Source organism: Plectropomus leopardus, chromosome 13 (genome assembly GCF_008729295.1).
Source record: "Plectropomus leopardus isolate mb chromosome 13, YSFRI_Pleo_2.0, whole genome shotgun sequence".
NCBI lineage: Eukaryota > Metazoa > Chordata > Actinopteri > Perciformes > Serranidae > Plectropomus > Plectropomus leopardus.
In genome coordinates this window covers 3,863,360-3,887,583 of record NC_056475.1, presented here as the reverse complement: position 1 = coordinate 3,887,583, position 24,224 = coordinate 3,863,360, and the positions used below count along the sequence as shown (strand labels likewise).

Sequence of the window (24,224 nt, the reverse complement as noted above, 5' to 3'; positions counted from 1 at the left end):
TTAATGAATTGTTTTATTTTATTTCTAAAAATTACTGTGCCATGCATAAATAATATACCCAGCCCAAACAGGCTTACAATACACCATTATTAAGAAAAAAGACCTTAAAACAGAGAAGCAATATAAATTACAAATAATACTAAACAAATACACCATCCTGATGTTTCTCCAAGCTCCAGAAACTAAGGTAGCCAACAACTTACAGACATTCTCTTCTGTCATTAAACGTGCAAAAACTATTTCTCAAATACAAGTGTTTCAATGCCAATGTTTTCTTTTTTCAGCTCTGTTTTTGTTGTCAGTACAAAATTTCATTTTAAATGCCAAAATTTCGAGTCACTGTCATGGCTCTGTAGAGGTCATTGTAGTGTAGGGAGCCGTGGCAGCCAGCAGAGTTAATACGAGAGTATAAACAAATTAATAGTGAGAAACGAACATTATAATCAGGACCAGATCTATAACTGAGGAAACCACTTCATTGGTTTTGTTTCAGGGAATTTGGGGTTTTTAAAACAACCTGAGGAAGAGTTCACATCTTACAATTACACAAAAATTACACATGATGAGCTTTCAAGCCTGATTCTGTTAAATTAATATTAGTCAAATTCTTAAATGTGACTTTTTTAAGGCAAAAAAAACTTAAATTCAAGTAAAAAGTTATCATACACCCTGAAATATAAACATCAACTTGGATGTTTGTGCCACATTTGGTGAAATTCCCTCTCAGTGTTTTTGAGATATTGCATTCTCAAGAAGGAGACAAACGCAAGGTCACAGTAACCTTTGACCGTTGACCACCAAAAAATTTGAAGAAATTCTTGTACGGTGTTCTTGAGATATCGTGTTCACAAGTATGGGACACACGTATGGACAGATGGCCAACCTAAATACACAACGCCTCCCGCCCACGCTATCACTGGCATGGAGTCTTAAAAATGCAAGAAAAAAAAGCGTAATACAGACATCACTTTCATCAGAAGTAGGGTTGTATTGGGGGACTTTGGACTAGCTTAAGCAATACATGCCTGGTTATAATGGCAGCACTACCTGTGTAAAGATTAGTGGGTGTTACTTTTCCGCTGGTCATAGTGAAGCATGAATAAAACAGCTAATGTCAACCAGCTTAAACATAATGTCTTGAGAGTTCTGCCTGAATTATGTCTATGCTTTCTATTTAACTTTATATGCAACACATCTTCCACCCAACTATATTTGCCTTTATTTACCTTTACCTTTCACACCGTGAGAGCCTGTGGTGCTATGACTCAAGTCAATATACAGACCAATAACCTTTGAAAACTAAAACAGGCACAGCAAAAACATGCCTACAGTAGTGCAACACAAGAACAAACCACCCCGAGGTGCAGTTAAATGATACACAAGAGATCCTGGCCTCTTTCTGTGTCACTCAAACATCATTGTCATCGTCACACATTAAAGTCTTTCCTCCGTGTGCTCTCTCAGCTCAGTGCATCTCTGTCCGTGACTTTCAGTCTGGTGAGCAGGTCAGAAGAAGTCCTCGTCATTTCTTCCTCATTAGCTCCCAGTGCTTTGACCTACCTTTCCCATCACATCAGTTTTAAAATCTCGCACGGTCATGTCACTCCCAGCAGCTCTCGTTTTCATTTCCTTTATGTTGGAAAGTTTGGGGTGCTGGGGAGTGGGGCAGGGAGTGAGAGTGGAGCAGGGGCTCAGTCCTTCGTCCTGACATAGTGGGAGAAGTCGGCATGTGCTGACTTTAAGGCACATTCAGGAGAGCTCAGTGTTACAGTGTCTCTCCCAGACTTGGAGCTCCCCCCCTTCTGCACACACCAGCAGGTACGACTCACTCTTCACCTGTGGCAGGCGGACCTGGAGGACAAAAAAACACAACATAATAAGGTTATTTCTTTGGATTAAATTTAAAATAAATTAAATTAAATTGTATACCAGTATAATTCTGGCCTTAAATCCTTTGAGACCAGAGCAAATTTGCTTGATTTCTGCCTAAAACATAAGTGCAGTGAAGAACTTTAGAGGAAATGACCCAAAAATAACAACAAAATTGTTACAAATACAAGAAAATTACCTTGAAAAACCTTTTCGACATAACTTAAAAGTTAGTGTACAGACTGCCTTAAATTTCTAAGTTGACTTAATTTGAGAAGAATAGTTCAATCATTACAGAAATACCTCAACCTGTCTTCTCAGATTCAGTCAACCTTAAATTTTACAGCAGGCACACACTAGCTTTTTTTTAAAATTACAACAATATGTTCCTTTTTACAGTGTAGCCAAAACAAAAAACAACCAAAAAAGTAAAAAAACAAAACAAAACAAACAAGGAGGTGACCTGAAAAGGGTGCTCAATAATTATTAAAATTCTGTAAAATAATTTTAAATTATTATGAAAATTATAAATATAATTTTTTGGTGATATTTCCTTTTCCTGCAACACTTCTTGCAAAGTTGCTCTTTGATGTTTTTGTATGTTTTTAAAAGAAACAATTTGCTTAAAGGGGGGTAAGAGAGAGAATGAAAAATATCAGATTTTTTTTTAGAAGCCCAGAAACCGTATTTATGGTTATTACAATTATATATTTAAAATATGTTCATAAAAAAGTTTGATTTTTGGTACTTTTTTTAAAGTTAATTCCTTATTTCTTTGCTTATTGCTTGTTTTTTTTTCTTTTTCAGATAATTTTCTTTCAGTTTTTACTAATTTGTCACTATTTTTTGTGTAATTTCTTTTTAATTTGCTCATTGCCCTTCTGCCCTCAAAGGATTAATTACACCCTTTTCTCAGTGACTGTAACTAATTACAATAACATTTATTTTGTTATTTAATTCCTGTAACTAGTTGCATGTAACTTGTTACTCCCACTGGCTGAAGCCTAAATGACAGGTGAGCGTTTGTGTCCGTACCCTGTGGAACAGGAGCAGGTGGCGGTGGAGAGGAATCACCAGCGGGTAATGGCAGCCTGGGGGCGCTCTCTCCCTCTGTAACACATGCAAGTCAGACCAGTGAACAGACGGCAGCTTTGCAGAAACACAAATAGAGGCTGGCTGCTTGAGTAAGAGCGCGGCCAGCTCTATAAATGTCATATCATACAGAGAAACTCTGATTAGAAAGCCTGGTTACTTACGCAACAAATGCAAATGAATTAGAGAATCAAACATGCTGTTTTAAAAGTGTTTTTGATTTCCATGTCAAGCAGAGAAAGACAATATAAAAAGTGGATTAAAGATAGGCTTACATCCCCTGGTGCGTCCACACAGTGGGCAGGCAGAGCAAGGGATGCTGGGCAGATACTCAGTGCTGTGATTGGAGGAGAGAGAGGAACATCAGAGCCCTTGATGTGCGGCGGCGCTGCTGCAGGCATTCGGCCTTTGGGTGCACTGCTGGCCAGCCAGATTTAACACAAAAACAGTACATGTTTGTGACGATGGAAGGGATGAGAGTGTGACAGAGAAGCGATGGAAAAAGCGGTGACTGAAGTGAGTTTTTGTCATCATACACGGAGCGTGCTTTTGGTCCGCGTGGTTTTGCAACGTCATTATTCACAACACCGTCGTCCATTAGTCCAAGAGCAGAAAGACCCTCATCACTGCCTCTTTAAAAAAAGCTCATGACACTGTATTGATTTATGGAAACGGGCATCCAAGTTCCTGCATACCAAGGCTATTCTTAGAGTGGGTATTTATCACCATGTTCTGACTAAGGCCTCCAATATAAGCAGATGTTGCCAGGACTGTGCAGCTCTGTGTTTATCCAGAGTGGCTCATATTGTCTGGAACTCATTCCACCTCACATTTATGTTGTTCTTAAGATACTGAGGACCGTAAAGTAGCACTTTGGCTGTGTGGATGTCTCTGCGATTAGGTAATGTGACTAAAATACCTGGCGTTTCTGAAAACAGCCACAGATTTTTTTTTTTAACTGACTGGGTAAATTTGACAAAATAAAAACAAAAGCCACGTGTATATGGCTCTGGCTTTTTAATGTTCCATTGCTTTTCATCAACAGTTGCACGGATATTTGGCGGTTTAGCTCTACGGTAACAATCAAAGGATCCATTCCATGTCTGTGGTCTTCAACGTGATATTGGTTTCTATGGTGTCATGACATACAAAATAAAGTGAAACAGAGAGGAACAGAAGATGATGAAGATGATGATGATGGCGTGATGAGGGAGCAGGGGTGTTGGTCCCTTGCCTGTCTCTTTGGGGGCTCTCCAGTCCTGCATCTCCCCTTTCAATCTCTCCATTTCTTTCTCCAGCTCGCAATATCTCCTCTCTGCCTCTTGGAGCCGCCTGGTGGATAAAAAAAAGGAAAGACTGTGAGTTTAACACGTTCTCATCCCAACTCGTCACATGGTGCCGCACTGTCAGTGTCCTTCTGCGTCTACTTTTAGGTATCCTTATGAGTCAGCAAATTAAAAAAGAGCTATATGTTTACATTTTTTTCTGTAATATATATTTAAATAAGTAATTATAATGATTATAAACATAGTGTTCTGGACATTATTCCCTAGATGTTTTATTTTTATTTTCCCATTTTCTAAACCTAATTTTCATGTAATTTTCTTCTCACTTTTTACTAATTTCCTGCACTTTGTGGGCCATTACTTGGCAAGTTGTTTACAGCATTTTCCCCCATGTTTTTGAAAGAAATCACATCAAATCTCTTTCAAAGGGTTAATAGAGGGACATTCATCAATCAAAAACTGAAGAAATACATTTTGGAAATCAAAAGATTTTGTTTTGCATTGTTAATAGAAACAATCAGTTAATCAGTTGTTACCTCTGCAAGCTTTCGTCGAGTCCTGATGTTTGGTCAGTCTCCTCCTCCTCCTCCTCCTCCTCCTCCTCTTCCTCCTCCTCCTCCTCCTCCTCCTCCTCCTCCTCAGTGGTGGTGTGGGTGGATGCAGTCGGACCTTGCTCCAGGGTGAGCGGGAGCTCCAGCAGTGCAGGAAGGCCGTCTTGTAGCGTATCTGTGAGCTGCCACAGCTGACTCTGAATTCAAACCATCAGGTCCAGCACAACATGGAAAACATGAAAACACAAAGCTGTGTCATAAATGCCGAATAGAAGTTAACTGGTGCAGCATTAAAAACGGACAAATAAGAGCTCTGCAGACTTCAGGGTGATGATAACTCACCAGTTTCTCCGGTTTGTAGAGACTCTCACAGTCCCTGAGCCTTGTGTGGTCAATCTGCATCATGATGTCTTGACTGCGGTCGATGGCCCCCGTCTGACTATAAAAGAGAGACACATTAAACACCATCCAGGAAGACTTTATATAAAGATAGCTGAGGGTCATTGGATGTACGTAAAGCATTAACCATGAGTTTACCAGGTAGCTGTGTAAGAGTATCCAACAAAAGCCAAGTGTACTCCGACTGGAGCTCTGTCCATCACGTCAGACAGCGTCTCCTGCAGAATACAACAGATAACACATTTTTTTCATGGTTGTGCTAAATTATCTGTTATTAAAGGCCACAGAAAAATGGATAATTTGTCATTTGGCTCTTGATTATTCATAAGATTATTTGGGGTTTACTGCATGCCCCATAGAAAAGTTTGAACCATTAACTTTTTGAAACCTGAGCAATTTGGCTTAATTTCTTTCAAAAACATGGGAAGAAGGCAATGATGAAGAGGAAATGATGCCAAAATTAGCAAGAAATTAGTAAAAAGAACAAGAAAATGACCTGAAAATTAGTTTTTTAAAAAAGGAAAGAAAAAGACAGTAACAAAACAAACAAGGCAAACAACACAAGCAAAAAGTGCTTATTTTTTCAATAATTCTGTAAGATAATTAAAAATATTATTATGATAATTATATAGTTTTTCCCAAGCTTTTTTCCTTTTTTCCCTAAACATCCTCAAGCCCTTTTAAAATAATTTTCTTAATCTACTTTCTTTTTTTTCACAATTTCTGGAACATTTCTCATCAAGTTGCTTGATAAGAAAAAAAAGATAATGGAAAAGAAACCCAGAAAATTGCTTGGAAAAGTGCTGAAAAATCATAATAATTCTGTGACATTGTTTAAATATTTATTTATGATAATTATAATTGTATATAATTTCAATAGTTTTTTTTCTCCCGTTTTCTACCTTTTTAAAATAATTTTCTAAATCTATTAGTTTTTTGCAATTTGTGAAACATTTATAACCAAGTAGCTCATTGCCTTTTTTTCCCAAATGTTTTGATTTCAATTTGCTCAGGGCTCAAATCTTTTAAATACTTGTGAAAGGCATCTGAAAGCAGCACAAGGAAAGTGATGCTGCACGAGGTTTTAAAGGGTTAACCAGGTTACTCAGATACGATCTCGGCTCCATCATGAGAGCGTGAAGGAAAATTCTCTTGGAAAAATACCATTTCACTGAGACAGTCATCCAAAATGTCAAAGTTGGAGGTGTCGGTTGGGTTGGACACTTCGGGCAGGAAGGGGGCGGGGACTTTATGCAGCGAGCCCCAGTCGAGTCCCAAGAAGAAGGGATGACTCCTGAAGTCACTGGAGCCTTTCCTCCCCAGACGGACTTCCCTCTCGCAGATGAGCCCCGTGATGAAGGAGCGAGCCTTGTCTGAAATCTCAGGACCAGACGGAGGAAACTCAAAATACTCCTGCAGATAAAAATAAATAAAAATTAACCCTTTAACACCTGGATTGACATTAGTTTTTGCTGTGCTGCATTCAGACATCTTTAACAAAGCATTTAAACCTGAGAATATTGTTTTAATTTCTTTAAAAAAAAGTGAAAAGTAACTTGAAATGTCCCACAAATTGCAAAAAAAATTACAATTTTAAAAAATAAATTAGGAGCTGAGGGATGGAGGATTAGACATTATTAAAAAAACAAGGAAAAATATAATAAAAAATAATAAAAAAAAGAAAAATATAATAAAAAAAAGATATAATTCTTAGAAATATGTATTTAAAATTATGTTTAAGAAAAAAAGTTTTTAATTCCTTCTCAACATAATTTTCTCTAGTTTTTTTTGTGTATTTCTAGGTAATTTTCACGTAATAAATTCCTTGCTCATTTTTGGGCCATTTCGTATTAAGTTGCTCATAGGCTTCTTCCCATGTTTCTGAAAGAAATCCGGCTGATATATCCAGGTTTCAAAAGGTTAAAGGACCAGTCTGAAAGATTTAGGGGGATATATTGGCAGATGTTTGTTTTGCGACCTTTGTTAATCATTTAGCTTCCAGTGAAAAGCTCCCGCATGTCTGGATTTTCAGTTATCAGAGAAAAAAGGGACTTCACATTAGCACGTGTTGGACTAGCCTCCGCAGCGACATGCCAAAGCGCATTGGAAATACATGGATTTCAAATCTGAAATGGCTTCATGTGGTTTGTGATCAGTTTAAATCACAGAGTCTGTTTGTTTTGGAGAGGAAGAGACCTTTGTGGATAATTCAGCTCACAGTAAAAACATCCTGAATGTCCCGATAAGAAAAAGGTAAACACACATTAGCTTATGAAAGAAAACTGCTGAGTATGCTGTGGGCGAGCAGCTCATCCCAAAGATGCCAAAAGGTGGCATAGATTCATTGAGCTGTAACATGAAACTGCTTTATTTGGTGTTCTTTGCTGGTTTTTTAATCGCACGATTTGTTTGTTTTGGAGAAAAAGAGACTGAATAAATGAGTAATTCAACTCCTGATTAAAACCTCCTGAATCACGAAACTGAAGGAATTATAACCAGAAATTTCAGCTGGTCTAATTCACCATTATTCAGCACCACTACAACACACTTCTGCATTCATATTTTAAAACAACTATTCATGGACATTGTTAGTGTGTTCATGTACCTGAAAGTGGATGATCTTGGCGTACGTTTCAGAGATGGACTCTGCGTAGAAGGGCGTGGTCCCCAGCATCATCTCGTAGGCACAGATTCCCAGAGCCCACCAGTCACATTCAGGACCATAACCCCCGCCTCCCTCCACTGCCCGTAAAATTTCTGGAGACAAATAGTCAGGGGTCCCGACTGCCAGGGACGAGTGAACCTGCAACAAAATCAAATGTGTGTGACTGTCACAAAGACGTGTTTGAAGATTTGATGTTTGGCAGTTTGGCAGTGAGTCAGCTCTCACCATCCCGTCCTCCAGGAGCCTCAGACAGGAACCAAAGTCCCCCAGTCTGATGTGTCCTTCAGCCGTCAGCAGGATATTGTCAGGTTTGATGTCTCTGCGTAAGAAATGGGACAGAGGAGAACATTGTCATTTATAATGTTAATAATATACATAAGAAATAACATCTATAATGATTTCATTAATCAAAAACTACTACTGCAAGTTTAGGGCTACATCACGGGAAAAACGGGATGTATGTACAAAATGACTGATTTCACTATCAAGATTTAACCCATTCAGTCCAATAACATTTGGAAAATCTAAAAGAGAGGCAAGATTAAAATTATTTGATCCCATACAAGCTAGCAGAGCACTAAACCAGAGATCAGCCGCTCGCCAGCGGAAGTTGGCCATGCGCACCACAAGCCGAGTGCCATCTAGTCCCATTATATTTGACAGAAGGCAGACGTCTCTACGGATGATATCTCCAAACATCTGACAACTCACGCCAAAACAATCTTCTCCTCAAGAGGAAGAATATGTATTTTTTGTTTTTGGGTGAACTATCCCTTTAAATTACAATTTCTCAATGAACTGTAGGCAGCCAGGGACTGAAACTAATCCAAAAATGTTGAGCATGATTATTTAAAGAGGAGAATCATCTACCTGTGCACATAACCCAGTCTGTGGACGGAGTCGATGGCCATGATCATCTCAGCCAGGTAGAACTGAGCCATGTCCTCCGGGATTCGGTCTCCAAACTTACTGAGCAGAGTCAGCAGGTCCCCACCTACGTAGTAATCCATCACCAGGTACTGAGGGAGGAGGAGGTGGACAGGTGAGGAAAATGGCAACAGAATATTCCCTTGACATAATTAACTGGCCATGTTTATACTGTGCGCACCAGATAGTTGTCGTCCTGGAAGGCGTAGTGCAACTCTGTGATCCAGCATCTGTCTCCCCTCAGTAAAACCTCCCTCTCCTCCTGGTAACACGCTGTCTGTGTGAGACACAAAGACAACTAGATAACAGCCACAAGGAGAAAGACAGACGGCCAAATAACCGTCACACTGAGCCACAAAAACTGAAAGACACCCAGCTTAAATCAAAGAGCCTCAATTTGACTTTCCTTCCTTTTTTTGGCAAACATTATTTATTTATTAATTATTATTATAGTTATTTATTTATTTATTTTCAGTCAGTATACATACAGACAAACATTCGAAACACACATACTCCACCCACCCCGGATCCCTAAAAAGTAAATAAAAGAGTAAAAAAAATAGATTAAATAAATTCACTAATTAAAAAAAATAGAATACAAAAGTGCATTGCATTATTAGCAACAGTGACATTGGTTGAAAAATGAAAATTATATATGAATAAAATAAATAATAAAAGAGCAATTGATTTTGTATTTTATTTTTTTATCACAATTTTGTCAACAAAATAAAGAGAGGGAAGAAATTTGCTATTGCATTTGTGGAAAAGACAGATTGAGAGCGTCTAAGTTTCCTTTCTTTTTTCTTCCATCTCAGCTCAGTAATGCAACATGAAAAGGTCTTTGTCCTGTGAATGTGAGTGTGCAGCTCTGTGCGTGTGTGTGTGCGTGCGTGCGTGCGTGTGTGTGTGTGTGTACCTCTCCTCGCCTCAGCATGTCCCACTTATTCATAATCTTCAGAGCATACACTTGTTGTGTGCTTCGCATCCTCGCCACAGCAACCTGCAATGGTAATGAGACTAAAGTGGTGAGGATGACTGAGAACATTTTTAAATGTGGTTAACCCTTTAAACACCTAGATCAAAGTCAATTTTCACAAGCTGTATTCAGACATCTTTTACTAGCATTTTCTCTGAAACCTGAGAAAACTGGTTTGCTTTCTCTCAAAAACACGGGAAGAGGGTGATGAGCAACTTAACAAGAAATGGCACAAAACTTTGCAAAAAAAATAGTAGAAAGTAAAAAAAAATAAATAAAAAATACCTAAAGAAAGTGCGAAAAAATAAATAAAATAATATTATTTTTTTCTGCAACATGAATTTTAATGTAGAATTTAGGGAATTATGTACATTGTACATTTTTCTCTTATTAAAAAAAACATTATGCACAACTTGGCATGAAAGTAAAAGGCAACAAGGTATGATCTAAAAATTGGGGCAATTATGATATATTATCAAAAAATGAAGGACAAAAGTTAAAAACGATATTTAGAATTCTCTTAATTATGCATTTAGAATTATGTCAAAAATAAGAAAGTATTAAATCATTTAATTCTTTAAGCACTATATTGATGCCATTTTCTTGCTGTTGTTTTTCTTATTTTTTCTCCTTATTTTCAGTTAATTTTCTTGCAACATTTTCTAATTTCGTGCTACTTTTGGGGCCATTTCTTGTTAAATGCTCAGGTTTCAAAGGGCTAAAGTGCAGCTCCAGTTAGGTCCAGATACAAATGATCTACATCAACAACCAAAAAAAGGCATTGCTCTTAAAAAGAGATTTTCCTTCCTGCTCACCTCACTGAATGTGCCTCGGCCGATCACCTTCAGGATGTGAAAGTCTTCTCTTTTGATGCGAGTCCGTCTCACCTGCCTCACCAGGGGCTCAGCTGGGATCAGAGGAGAAAGAGAGAGACTGTCAATATTCAAAATACTATCTATGAGCTATAACGTAGCCTACAGATAAGAGAAGACACCGAAATTATGGTTCACCAGTATGGATTTATAGACCACGAAAATGAGAGATGCAAACTTGAACTTGCACTAAGTATATTTAAATGAAAGGAATTCATACAACCATGCAAAAAAAAGCCCTAAAAACAGTAATATACGGCACAAAAACAAAAACATTAAGTCATGTTACTTACGATGACTGTTTGTGTCTGTATCTTTTGAGAACACAGCTTGTGATTTATACATTTTGTATTTTGATGTGATTAAAAGAAACAAGATACAGACTGTTATCAGAGATACAGATAGGCCGATTTTTTTTCCTCTTTAGTTTTGGACACAGTCGGAGAAGCTGTTCCATCATGAGAAGCTTAGATAGTCATATGATGGCTCAGCTCCATATTTAGCTCCATATCCAACTATTCCATTACAGATTCAGCAGCAAGCAACAGCAGGTATCCAGCTGCTCATAAAATTTAAATTACTGCAGCTTTTCTTTGCTTCTTTAACTGGCCCTTTAACCCTCTGAACCTGGATCAGCATCACTTTTCTTGTGCTGCGTTCACACACCTTTCACAAGCTATCTGACCCTTTGAAAACTGAGCAAATTTGTTTGAATTCTTTGTAAAACATAAGAAAAAAGTCAATGACCAACTTGGCAAGAAATGTCCCAAAATATTGGAAAACATTGTTTTTAAAAAAGAGGTAGGTATTATTAGAAAATCAAACAAAAAATAGAAAACTATATTTATAATTACAATAATATTATTTTTAAAGTCTGTTACAGAAAATAATGATAATAATAATAATATAAAAATACATATTTTTACTTTCAGCACTTTTTCTAGGTTATTTTCTTGTTTGTTTTTGACATATTTATTTGTTTATTTTCAGGTAATATTCTTGCATCTTTTTAACATTCTTTTGTTGCTATTTTTTAGACCATGTCTTTTTATGTTGCGTGTTGCCTTCTCCCTGTGTTTCTCCTTTGTTTGTTTCTTTTTAAATATTCTGTTTGAAACAATTATTTGCTCATTTTTGGGCAATGCCATGATGCTAACATGTTGACATGGACATTTTGAGCAGAGACGCAGCACATTCCTATAATGACCCTGATTAAGTGTTTTCAAACTCTCAACTGTGAAGTTCCTCTTTAGCGCTCTTTCCTTTTTTTCAGATTTGAGTTTGGCTCTGAAATAACGGCAGCCTCCTATAAAGTTTGAACACACACACACACACACACACACACACACACACACACACACTTTGCTGCTCTGCGTGTCCTCCCAGCTGAACAGACGATTCTATTCACCATAAAGGGAGTTCCTCTTCAACACAGTAACTGTCTGAATTGGAGTCGCTCTGCGCAGCTAAAAATAGCGGCTATCATTTATGAATCGCGGCAAGTTTTCCAGTCCTTTATTTTTATTTTCATTCCCCACCTCCTCACACACTGAGAGGAATGCAAGTGAGGCAGAAACACAGTCCAAACTGTTTTTAGACAAGCAGAGAAAAAGCGAGAACAACTTCAGGAACACACACACACACACACACACACACACACACACACTGTAGACTCAGAGCTGAGCGTTTCCTGAAGCAACAGGACAATCCTGTGACAAGGATCCTTTATCCACAACGAACATACTAAATGTGGCCCCGGCTCAGTGGACTGGGACAGCCATGTGACCTGTGCTGAGTCACAGGAACAGACAGAGGACCGTGACTGTAGTCACATAGAAATAGACTGTTGAATAGACGGCATTCATTTTGATGTCACACAGCTTTGACCTTCGCACACTTACACTACATACCCGTGTGCATCTTTTAGTCTCATATGACGGCTGTTAAAATGTATTTTCCTGCCAACAGAATGAAATAATAACTCCATTACTCTTCTGTGCAGCTTCACAGAGGAATTTTCAGGAGAGTCTTATTAGTATCTAAACACAAAAGCAGATCAGTCCTCCGAGGTCATGAAAATCACTTTTTACACCCAGATTCTTACAAGATTTTGCTCTGTATTAGAAATAAGTAAAATAATCTCAAAACTTCACTATTAATATTTGGGTAGACAGGTCTCACTCCCAGCTCATCAAATACTGTCGCGTTGTCAGTGGCCTTTACAACACGTTCTCACTCCGAACTCGTCACATGGTGACGGTCAGTCAGTGACCTTCCACGTAAACCTTTGATGTTTTAGTTATCCTTGCTGCATGAACGTATGACGTTACAGGATGCCGCTATGGTGGTGTCAACAAATGCACGTGGTGGGATGGCGCGGCACGGTCCCTATGTTTACACAACAGCTCGAGCTGTCACAATGTTTGGGATTAGGCACCAAAGTCACAGATAGTTAGTTTTAGGCAAAAGGGGGACGTGGTAAAATGCAGAAACACACACACAAACACACACACACAGGACGCAAACTCCACACTGCCGCACAAAAGTCAGTTGTTTTTGGGACTCATCAACCTCAACACCCACCAGCCCTATAAGCACATTTGCACTCCTTATAATATGTGGTTACACAACGTCATATGTTGACGCAGCAAGGATACCTAAAACATCATAGACAACAGACAGACATAGATGCAGAAGGCCACTCACAGACCGTCACCATGTGACGCCTTCTGAGTGAGACCGTGTTGGCCTTGGAAACGTACACATCAATTGGCATCCACCACCTTAATAACTTTTGGCTGTAGTTTGAACTTTTCAGCCTGTTCACTCCTCAGCCACATCATTATTCACAGTTGCAGATATTTAGCAAAAATCCAACACTGTTTGTTTCTGCACAGGAAATGGACATTGCTGTCCGTTCCTGTTCTCTGCGCTTCCTGCAGCTGTATCCTACCAAAAAAAGCAAAGTCTGTGGAACATTCGCTGCATGTGTGTGCGCATACAGTACGTGCGTATATCCTGAGCCGCTGTGTCTGCTTGTGTTTATTCAAGTCTACCACCGTAAGTGCTCTGCCAACCCCTCTGCCAGCTTCCTGTCGTCATGAACGGAAATTACTCAAGAGCAAAGAGACAGAGAACAGGGTTTTTAAAAAAAATGGATCAATAAGAAAGTGATCAAACGTCTTGGCAAACAGTGAGTTGAGGAGGTGGAATGTCAATCCGCAGGGTTTGCTGATATTTCTGCTTTGTATTTGCACAATTTATCCCCAGCATGTAGCTGCTGTAACGACAGTAAGACACAGTTCTGAATGGGACATAAAACAGTGAGAACAGATGGGACCGGCTGAGCAGCCTTGTGATCATATCTCATGACTGCACATGTTGATGACTAAACACCATTCATAAAATCCATCCTCATATGTGGACAACAAATGTTTTGTATCTGGCTGAAAGGCAGCCCACACAGACTGCTGCTGACCAACGCGAAACCATTTTCTGTTCGTCTTTATGCATGCATTGTGCTACAGAATTATTAAAATAGTATATTTGCTTAATCCTTAGGGCGTGCTTTAATATTACACACACTTGTATTTCTTTTGCTTTGCATGGAAAATATGATTTTCAAATATATATACTTTAATGGCGGTGGGAACCAAAATTGCAGTTTGAATGTGTTTCAGTGGCACACATTTTTTGCCATATGCATGAACACAGCTAAAATTATCAAAAAATGAAGAATGAAAAGCATGTGAAATGCTGCAAACCGTTCCTAAGGGTTAATATTATACAATTAGTAGTATGTTGTATGTTTTTGATAGAAGAGAAGTAAAATTGTGATGGTGTCATTGCTAGCTCCTGAAAATGTTGACTCTGGCTTTGCCCCCATCACTAACCTTCTCGTGTTTGGAAAACCATGTAGGGAGTGACCGGACCATAAGCAAAGCAGACACGGAGCAGGGTGGAGGGAACGCTGCATGAAAACAGAGCTGCTTAGAGGAGAATTTGGTGAATTTGGTATTTCTGTGAGTTACCAGAGGCCTATAAGATCCTCATATTTGTTGAAATCTACAGTGAAATGCTTCTCTGACAGTCTGGCTCAGCTCAAAATCTCTTAATCCACCTGTTTGTCTTGTCATAGCAAAACTGAATCGACCGAGGCCTGCACCGAGCTTCACAGAACGCACAACACAATTAATCAGTGTTAAAGCAGCACTATGCACCTTTTCCCACATTAAAGCCATAGCTCACTGTAATTGCAAATAAACATGTCTTTCAGTTGAGTCTTGTGATATCTAGCTTTAAATATTTCTTTAGCAGGGGATAGTTGGGGAGTAAACTACTGACAGCAGAGTCTGTAGATTATCCAGAGTAAAGAACGCCAGTAAACACCGTATAAGGTGTAAGCGCTGCGTAGATGCACATCCTACACCGCTGCCTGATGTTCACATCCCTAAAAATGTACCACATGTTGTAGCAACGCACACCTTCTGTTTTTGTAAACTAAAATTTTCCGCAGTGGGAGCAACTTTATTTACTTTAATTCTGCAGATAAGACACAATAAATTCTGAAAATAATAAAGCGCCCACAAAGTAGCCTTTGAAGTCTTGTGTGTGATTTATCTTTGCTACATTTGAGTAGAGGAAAAGTCCAATAGCTGCCAGGCTAATGTTGGAAACAGGAAATATCATATGTTTATAATAACATTAGCATGTTGTTTAGGTAGGGGGGAAATGTCGAGTAAAAGTCAGTTGTAATGACAGTGAAACTTAATTGATTGAGTCGATTTATAAGCATCCGATTTTGTGATGTTACTTTTTTAAATGTTGCTGTACTGCCGAGTTTTATGTGTTTCAGTTGAATCGATCACCTTCTAAGTCTACATATTACGGTATCCTTCTGCGTCTGCCGTTGACGTTGCGGGATATGGTGGCTGCACGTGGTTATGTTGAGGCAACATTCAGACAGAAAGTGAACACTGGACTCCTACATGAAAGTCCAGGGTTTGTTAGATCCATCCACCAGCCCTCCCACCCAGCCTATAGGGACCTTTGTGCTCATTATTTTATGTCATTAATGGCAGCTTTGCACCTTACGGCGCTCAGCAGCATATCACTTGTATACGACAGGTTCCATCTGGCTGCATTCTCACCTGACGCTGGCCGTCAGCATATCATACTGCCATGCCAGGTGCGTCCAGCTGTCTAGTGGTGTATCATCACACTGCAAATGGTTCTGCCCTGCGTTCTCAGTGCCCAGTGGCGTATCATACAGCCGCAAAAGGTGGCTTTTGGCATCAAGATCTCATGCTGAAATCACAGCAAATGTGCCAGTGTTTGACGACTTTGGAGTATGGGCTGCGCACTCACAACAGCGTGCGTAGGCTACGGCGTCGGCTCTGTATAGAGCAGAGGCACAACTATAAATCGGCTAACGGGGATAATGCTTTTGGAAAAACATGTTGCGGTTGATATTTTCAATGTTGTGAGCAGTGCAAACACTTTTAAAGTGCTAATATAAACATTCTCCAAGAAAACCCTTTCTGGCAAAAATCTATTCATTAATTTTAACCCAAACTATGACTTATTTCCTAACTTCAGCAAGAAATCCTGTTTATGTAGAAAGCCCTCTGGGAAAACTTCTCCAAACTACCATCACACCTGATCTGGCATCAGCACCCAGCAGGACCACGAGGCCACAGGGGGTGCATTCCCCTTCCTACATGACATCTACACCAGGTGGTGAAGGATCAAGGCTGGAAAATCATGAACAATTCGAGCCCTCTGACCAATGACCTTTATGAATTGTTGCGGTTAGGGAGGCACTGCCACAGTCGTAGGAGGCTAAGGAGTTACTACTACCCTCAGGCCTTCCAAATCCTTGTATATTTTGCATTTTTACATCTGTATTTCAAGCACAGTACGGGGGGAGTCAAACAAGAATTTCACTGCACAATTAGATATACTGTATGTGGAGTATGTGACAAACAAAACCTAAAAAATGCATTTCCTCTAGCTGTGATGCCTCCGAGATTTTTGCTGGTAGTGTGAAGCTAAAGTCTGGCTAAACCCTGAAATCTGCTTCATCACTGATAGCCCGGTCAACTCTTTGACCGACATCTGATCTTCATTCCTGGACACATGCTGTGGTTAAATTTGGAGTGTCACATCACTGGGGACACATGATAGCCCCATCACCCCCTGGCTACTGGACAACACAATACATACACAAACAGTCCGAGTCACATGCGTGGACGAATTCTGTCAATAACAGAGAGAGAGGATGGATGGACGGATGGATGGGGATGAAAACTGAAGTGTGCTGACATGTCAACAGATGTACACACATAGCAAACACAGGCAGCCATACAACAACGGGCTGCATTTATGAACCATTCGATGTGTTTATGTGCATGTAATTGTCTATAATTGGTAAAAATGTCAAGCATGGCCGGAAGACAGCAGCTGAAATAACCACCATAAAATGTAAGCAGTGAACTTACATCTTATGTTTGCTATACTGTACGTCTGTCGTGGTGTCTTGGTGTCATGACACGATTTAAAATGCCTCCGGGAGGTTCATGAGGGTGGCAGAGGGTTAGTTACTGTTCATGACCTTGTTGTAGTCTCCTGTTGCTCTGGGTCAGAACACAGAGGTCACTGGGGCAAGTGTGTGTGGTCGCTAAGCTCAGCATTGAAATACGTCATGTGCCCAAAATTGTGAGGTCAGTTTAGAGCAATAGTGCCTGTAGTGCGTTCATGGCGCTGTAATCCCTGGAAAATGTCGACCTTGCCTGTCGGTCAGTCTTTAAATGGAATCCAGTTTGGATTTAGATGAATATAAATGATTTAATTTGGTTAATGCAATTTAAAGGGATCAATTAGCTCCCAAATGAAAATGACATATTTTCCCTTTTAAATGCAGCGCTATTTATCAGTCTGGCTTGTTTTGGTGTGAGTTGCTGAGTGTTTGAGATATCGGCTGTAGAGATTTCTGCCTTCTCTCCAATATAACGGAGATAGATGGCACTCGGTTTATGGTCCTTAAAGAAAAAAAACTCAAAAGTGATATCTCTTTCCAGAAATCATCAGTTACTAAAGATACTCCATAGATCTTGTTGTGAGCAGTGCCAACCGTATCACAGTGCAGAAGGAAGCGTACATCTACTCATGGATGAGAGGATTTTGCATGTAATGGCGTCCTTCTCAGCTGAGCTGCAACGTAAGCGTGCTCTGTGGTGCTGACTGAGCTAGCAGCAGATGCACTAATATTGTAACTATTGATAAATCTGTCAAATATCTCCTGATTAACCAACAAATCACGTGTTCTAGAAAACGTCCGAAAAATTACAATGACTGTTTCCCAGTGTCCACGCAAACATGTAGAAATTGCTTTTTGGTCTGATCGAAGCCCAAAACCCATTTGTGAGGGAAGAAATCTTCATTTCAGAATGGGGAACCAGAAGGTAAATGTTCTAAATCACTCAAGCGACTGTTCAGGTGGTCAAATATTTTCAGTAACTCAAAAAACTAAAAGTCGATTAACCGAAATTCAATTGATAATTACTGGACCACAAATTATCTTCAACAGTTTATTTCATTTTAGAAATCAATCTGATAAACAAAACAGATATGTAAAGTGTGCTTCAGGGAGCAAATATACTACACTAAGTCCAAGTGCTCTGATCTCCCCTCTACATTGTGTATTATCCCATGGAAATGGTAAAATATATGTGACAGAAAATTTCCTCTAATTTCCCAGCCATTTACAAAAAACATTAGATGGTTACAGAACCAAAAACACAAGCCAGAACTAACAAACTGTGTCTCGGGTGTTTCCAACTATTATTGACCAACTTCCTGTAATCACTTCACACTTCCATATCATTTAAATATTATGTTCCACTTTGGTGTGAGTAATTTACGATACTGAACTATAAAAAAATACAGTGTGAACTTCACTGTTGCAAATGTTCATGTACAGTATAAATGTGTTCTTCATCACATAAATCAGTGTAAAAATGTCTTTCAGTAAATGCACTGAGTAAATCACAAAACCTAAAGCTTCACTGACCATTTATAGGCAATAACACACAGCAGACTGCCAGCAGTTTGGGAAAGGATCAATCAACAGTATACAGTCACAATATTTAATTATGACATCGGCTTAAACAAATCTCGTCTCTGTTTGGTAAGCTGCAGACTCTGTCACTTGAGAAGGCTGAAACACATCAAGACGCCATTGTATTAACCTCGGGTGATGTTTTTTAGCAAGATACATCTTGAAGTTATATGTACAGTGATATCTGAGCAGTGGCCTGTTGCTCTGATCAATCCAGCAGCCCTTCTGGTTGACCCAAATGCCCCACGGGCCCCTGTAGTGAGCTCAAGTGAAGGCCTAATGTAACTGTGTAACCCTTACCTCTAACCTTTAGAAACTACAGCAAATTTGCTTGACACCTTTCAAAAAAGAAAAAAAGAGAGCAACGAGTAACTTAAAAAGATTACCCAAAAATGAGCCACAAAAATGATGTAAAAAAAGTTAGGCCTACCAGAAAATTACCGGAAAATTCGCACAAAAAAAGAAAAGAAAAAACAAAATAAATTTAACAATTAAAAAGTGTTAAAATGTGATAATATCAATAAATATAGATATTTTTTGTTTAACACAATTTTAATTCTATAATTTTAATAATTGTGAAATTCTAGTGATTCTCTCTCTGTCTCTCTTTTTCTCTCACTCTCATATATTTTTACCAATTCACCTTTTACTAATTCTTGCCAAGTGGCTTATTACCTTTATTCCCATGTTTTAGAAAGAAATCAAGTTTCAAAAGGTTTAAATACTTGAGTACGTGAAAGGTGTCTGATCACAGCACAAGAAAACTGATGATTCAGGTTTGAATGAGGGAAGGCAGAAGACAACATAAGAGCTGACGATGTTGTCTGGATACTCGGAGTTGCGCGACATGGTGTTTGCAACTTATTCAGTCAACCAGAAGAAAAACGGGCATAGGATAACACAAATCAAACTTCAGATGAGTGGTAATTTGTCCAAATATGTAGAAATCTTCTGTAATTGCAGTGACTCCTGATATCTTGCTACAGCTCCAAGTTAGCTCGCACTTTCGTGAGCAGCGTTCACCATAACACCTGCACGGTGGTGTGAACGCAGTTTTAGGGCAGAAATGATCCATAACCCTGGGTTTGGACTATATTCCTCTTTTTAATGCAATGTTACTTCAAAACATAGACAAATAAACAAATAAATAAAACCTCCATCACCAGATAAATTATGTTCATTGCCAAAATTTTGGAAAATCTTGCCTGTTACATCACAAAACACCTATAAAAAAACATAAAAAGCACCAGTCATTTCATCAAATTTCCCATAACGATACGTTTACGTAAAGGTGACAAAGATGTCTCACAGCTGGAGGAGTAACCACAATTGTTCATCAAGAGCAAAGAGAGGAGGCAGAGAGACGTTGAGCCACAGAGGGAGGAGGTCAGGGAGGTCAGGGAGGTCACACACATGAATCAACAAAGCTTCAGACTGCAGGAGACTGACCCTCGTTTCCTGTTTCATATCAACATTCAACATAACTTTCTCATAACCACGACAATGACCATAATTGTCGTCAAACCTTAACCAAGTCGATGAATCGACCCAAACCGTGACCTTTCGCTGACCCTCTCAAAGCCACTCTTGCTCTGTCAGATCAGAATTAAATTTTATTTTAACTGAGATTAGTAAAAGTTTTGCGAGGCTCAGACTAATTATGTTGACTCTGGTCATGTTGCCAGACTATTGCAGGGCATAATAATACTAAAAAAAATCAAATTAATAACAAAATAATTTTAAATATATAACTATGATAATTTTGATTAAAGTTCTCTGGATCTTTTTAACTAGATTTTTCGAAAATAATTTCTACAAATACTAATTTCTTGCAATTATAAGGGTCCAAAGGTATTTATTGTGCTGAATGCAGCAGTTCACAGCCTGCAGTACATTTACACACCAGAGGTGGCATGATTGTGACCTTCATTTTTTGAATCCTGCCTTTCTGCACAAGAATCCAGTTCTTTAACAGACAAACAAGGCGAGTCCGGTCGTGATGGTATTAATGGCGTCAGAGCTGACAAAGTAAATGAATAACAAATGATCTTGTTTTTTTCTGCCCGGGAATGTCGCTCAAACCATTGGCTTAGTCACACATGATGTTACATTTGGGGAGTTTTGGATAATGCATCAGTTGATTGTCCTTGACCAGCGGCCAAACACAGAGGTTGCCAGGCAACATGTACTGTCAATATATGGATGAGTAATTTAGGTCAGCACGTTAATATGGAAATAAGGAAATCCCAAGTGGCTTCATTTTAGTCAAGCAGATATAGGGGGACTTGGTGTGTAAATACAATACACACACACACACACACACACACACTTAGAAATAGGAAAAAAAACACTCACCCCACTGCAGGAAACCAGAGACATATTTCTCCCTTGCGAAGGGCGAGGAGTAGAACTCCTGATAGACGCCCACCAAAAGGTCCAACAGTGTCTGGAGCCCAACGGGCCCCGTGGTCTGGGGGCCCTCGGCCAGGTCAGGTGCACCAAGGCCAGGGCCCGTTGACATGGCGCCGGACAGGCGAGGGGTTTGTCTGCTTTAAAGTTGCGGTGAAACTCTGGTGTCCATGGTGTGTCGGGTTTACAGACAAGCGGGATCTTCCTCTTGGTTTACAGTTGCTCTGCTCGGCCTCTTGAGAATCACATTTACAGTAACGGCCCAACACCCCCACCCTCCCCAACCTGCACCCCCCTCCCTCTCAGGATCTCTTTCCGGATCACACCTAACCCACCCCCCCCCTCCTGACCTGCCTTTTCTGCCTCTGCTTGATCACAACAGGAGTGTTTTCTATGCAAACATCCTCTTTAACAGTTCATGTTTCCTCGTCTTCCCAACTTCTTCTTTACTGTCACTTTTTTTCCTTTCTCTCCTGTCTCTCTTGTCTTTATATGTCAGTCCCCTCCTCTCTCTGTCTATCTGTCTCTCCTTATTATTCTCTCCCGTGGCTCTGCAGCATCTGTCAAGCCTGCGATTTCTCCAGCTCTGACTCCAGACCTTTTTTGGTGTTTGAGTCTCCCTCTCCGTCTCTCCCCCACTCCCTCTATTCAAAGTTTCTACTACAGAGAGAGAGAAGCACGCATACGCTCTGAAACAAATCCTCTTTTCTTTTCCCGTCTATCACTCATTATGTTTTTTATTACCTGTCCCTGTTTGCTTTTCTTCCCCTTTTTCTTTCCCCTCTGTGACAGAAACAGGAACCACTGACCTGAATCAGTGCTAGCTGTTGCTGTCACGCTCAGTCATGTTTTCAAGAGAGCAAATCTCTTATTTTGTCAACCGTCCAAGGATCCTTTTTAGCCCCCTTGATATTTTTTTTTTTGGTCTCCCCACTGTGTCACTCATCTCTCCCCTCTGTCACCCCCGCTCACGTCATGTCTCCCTCACTCACTCTTCTTCAAGGATGCAGCAGAGATCGTTTCCTCTCGCTCAGCTCACTGGATTTGAAAATCCTTCACTCTCCTGCTGTTTATCCGTCTCTGTCCCTCCGTCCCTCTGTCCCTCTGTCCTCCTGTGCTGCGGTGTTGCTGTCTGTGTCTATTTCACTCTCTTCTCTTTCTCCTCCCCAACTTTTCTGTTTTGACTTTTCCAGTGAACTGCCTCCTTCCTCTTCTGTCTTATAAATACACCACAGCTGCCGCACAGCACCGCCTTGAAGTTTTCATCTCCTTTTCATAGCTGCATTTTCTGCAACCAGACTAATGCTCCAAGAGTGTAATTTTGTTTTCCTCAGTGTAGTCTAAGGGCATAACATGGAAATTAATCATCTGAGACTTGAGTAAATTTGCTTGATTTCTTTAGTGGGAGATGGGAGAACGCAGTGAACCCAAACATTTTTAAAAGTCTGTAACAAGAAAATTACCTGAAGGTTAGCAACAACAAAACTAACAAAAACACAAACAAAGAAAAAAAGAGAAGAAAAATGAAAAAAAGGGAAAGAAATTACCTGAAAAAAATGCTTAAATAATAATGCCAATTCTACAAAATAATTTAAAATATATAATTGTTATAATTATAAATACAGTTTTTTGGACATTTTAATAAATTCCCCAAATGTACAAATTACCTGTATTTTTATTGCCAAGTTGCTCATTGACTTAGCAAATAGGCTTAATTTCTTTAAAAAAAAAATGGGAAAAAACGCAATAAGCAGTTTAAGAAGAAATGATCCAAAAATGAGCAAAGTAACTGTAAAAAGTACAAGAAAATTACCAAAATATTAGCACAAAGAAGAAGAAGAAAATAGAAAAAAATAGAAAGGAAATTACCAGAAAAAAATGCTAAGATAATAATAATAATTTAAAATATATGATATGATCATTATAAATCTATTTTTTGGACATTTTCTTCCTAGCTTTTTTTTTCCAGTTTACTAATTTCCTTCACATGAGAGTGTCGAAGTTATATGTTATGAAAGAAGGATTTACAACTTAATGTAAAAAAAAGTAAATAAATAATAAAAACATTATGTGACTGCATGCACATCTTACATCCTGACTTAAAGAACCGATATTTACACACCTATATTGTATCTGCCACCTGTGTATGACCACTATGGAGAAATATACGCGCCATTACCTCTACAGTATGAACACTGACGCATATATAGAAGTTATGTGGTCCATACAGTGCTGAGAGAAATGATTTACTGTCAAAGTGCTGCTGGCCAAACTACTGTCAGTCTGCCGCCCACTGATGCATACCAGGGGAATATTATGGGTAAATAATTTTTACCAGCCGCAACAACGTCGCGACTGCTGGTATTGTTTTCACCTTGTTAGTCCGTGTGTGTTTGTATGTGTGTTATCATGGAAAAATGTGGTCCTGGTGACACCTACTGTAGAGGGAAATGAATGCTGCCAGCTCGATGTAGACCACCACAGAGTGCAATGGAAACTATTCAGTGTCACCTATTACTTTAAGTGTTGGCCCAATTCCAGTTTAAGTCTTTGTTTAAGGATGTTTCAGTGGGGATGGTGCTGGATCAACAGGGAAACTTTGGAAATCCTGACCTCAAACCACCTTGGTAACAATTTTTTTTTTTGCCATTTTTGTGCATTTCCCTGCATACATATTTAAAACCTATGAACACATACATATTTAAATTTATGAACATTATAAAAAAACAATCACGATATTCTCCAGCTTATTTGACTCTATATGTCACACTATACTCTGAATTTGGATAGATGAAATTAAAATTAAAGTTATTCTTTAAGCCAGGAATACTTCACTTGCTTTGCTTCGGGGCACTTTTTGCAAAATGACAGGATTTTACAATATATTTTACAATATATTTTAGGATGTTTCTAGTATTTTAGGACATTCCTAGGATTTTAGGACAATTCTCAGATTTTGGGACACCTTTTATCACCTGTTTATGTCTTCCATGTAGATATTAGTGGTAAAAGTTACAGTGAAGACAACAGTACTGTCTTAAATGTGGTGGCACCTCCTG

At 39.2% G+C, this 24,224-nt stretch overlaps 1 protein-coding gene across 1 annotated transcript; it reads right to left on the bottom strand.

Moving 5' to 3' along the window:
• Positions 1-781: 781 nt before the first annotated feature.
• LOC121952891 (myotonin-protein kinase) lies at positions 782-22,349 on the bottom strand. The gene is made up of 15 exons (XM_042499758.1): positions 21,112-22,349; positions 10,581-10,672; positions 9,706-9,789; positions 8,971-9,066; positions 8,733-8,881; positions 8,088-8,181; positions 7,803-8,000; positions 6,362-6,610; positions 5,336-5,415; positions 5,141-5,237; positions 4,784-4,995; positions 4,196-4,293; positions 3,237-3,298; positions 2,905-2,979; positions 782-1,851 (listed from the first exon to the last, which is right to left on the bottom strand). Exons 1-15 carry the CDS (start codon positions 21,275-21,277, stop codon positions 1,750-1,752), a joined length of 1,854 nt encoding a protein of 617 aa, XP_042355692.1. The 5' UTR covers positions 21,278-22,349; the 3' UTR covers positions 782-1,749.
• Positions 22,350-24,224: the final 1,875 nt, after the last annotated feature.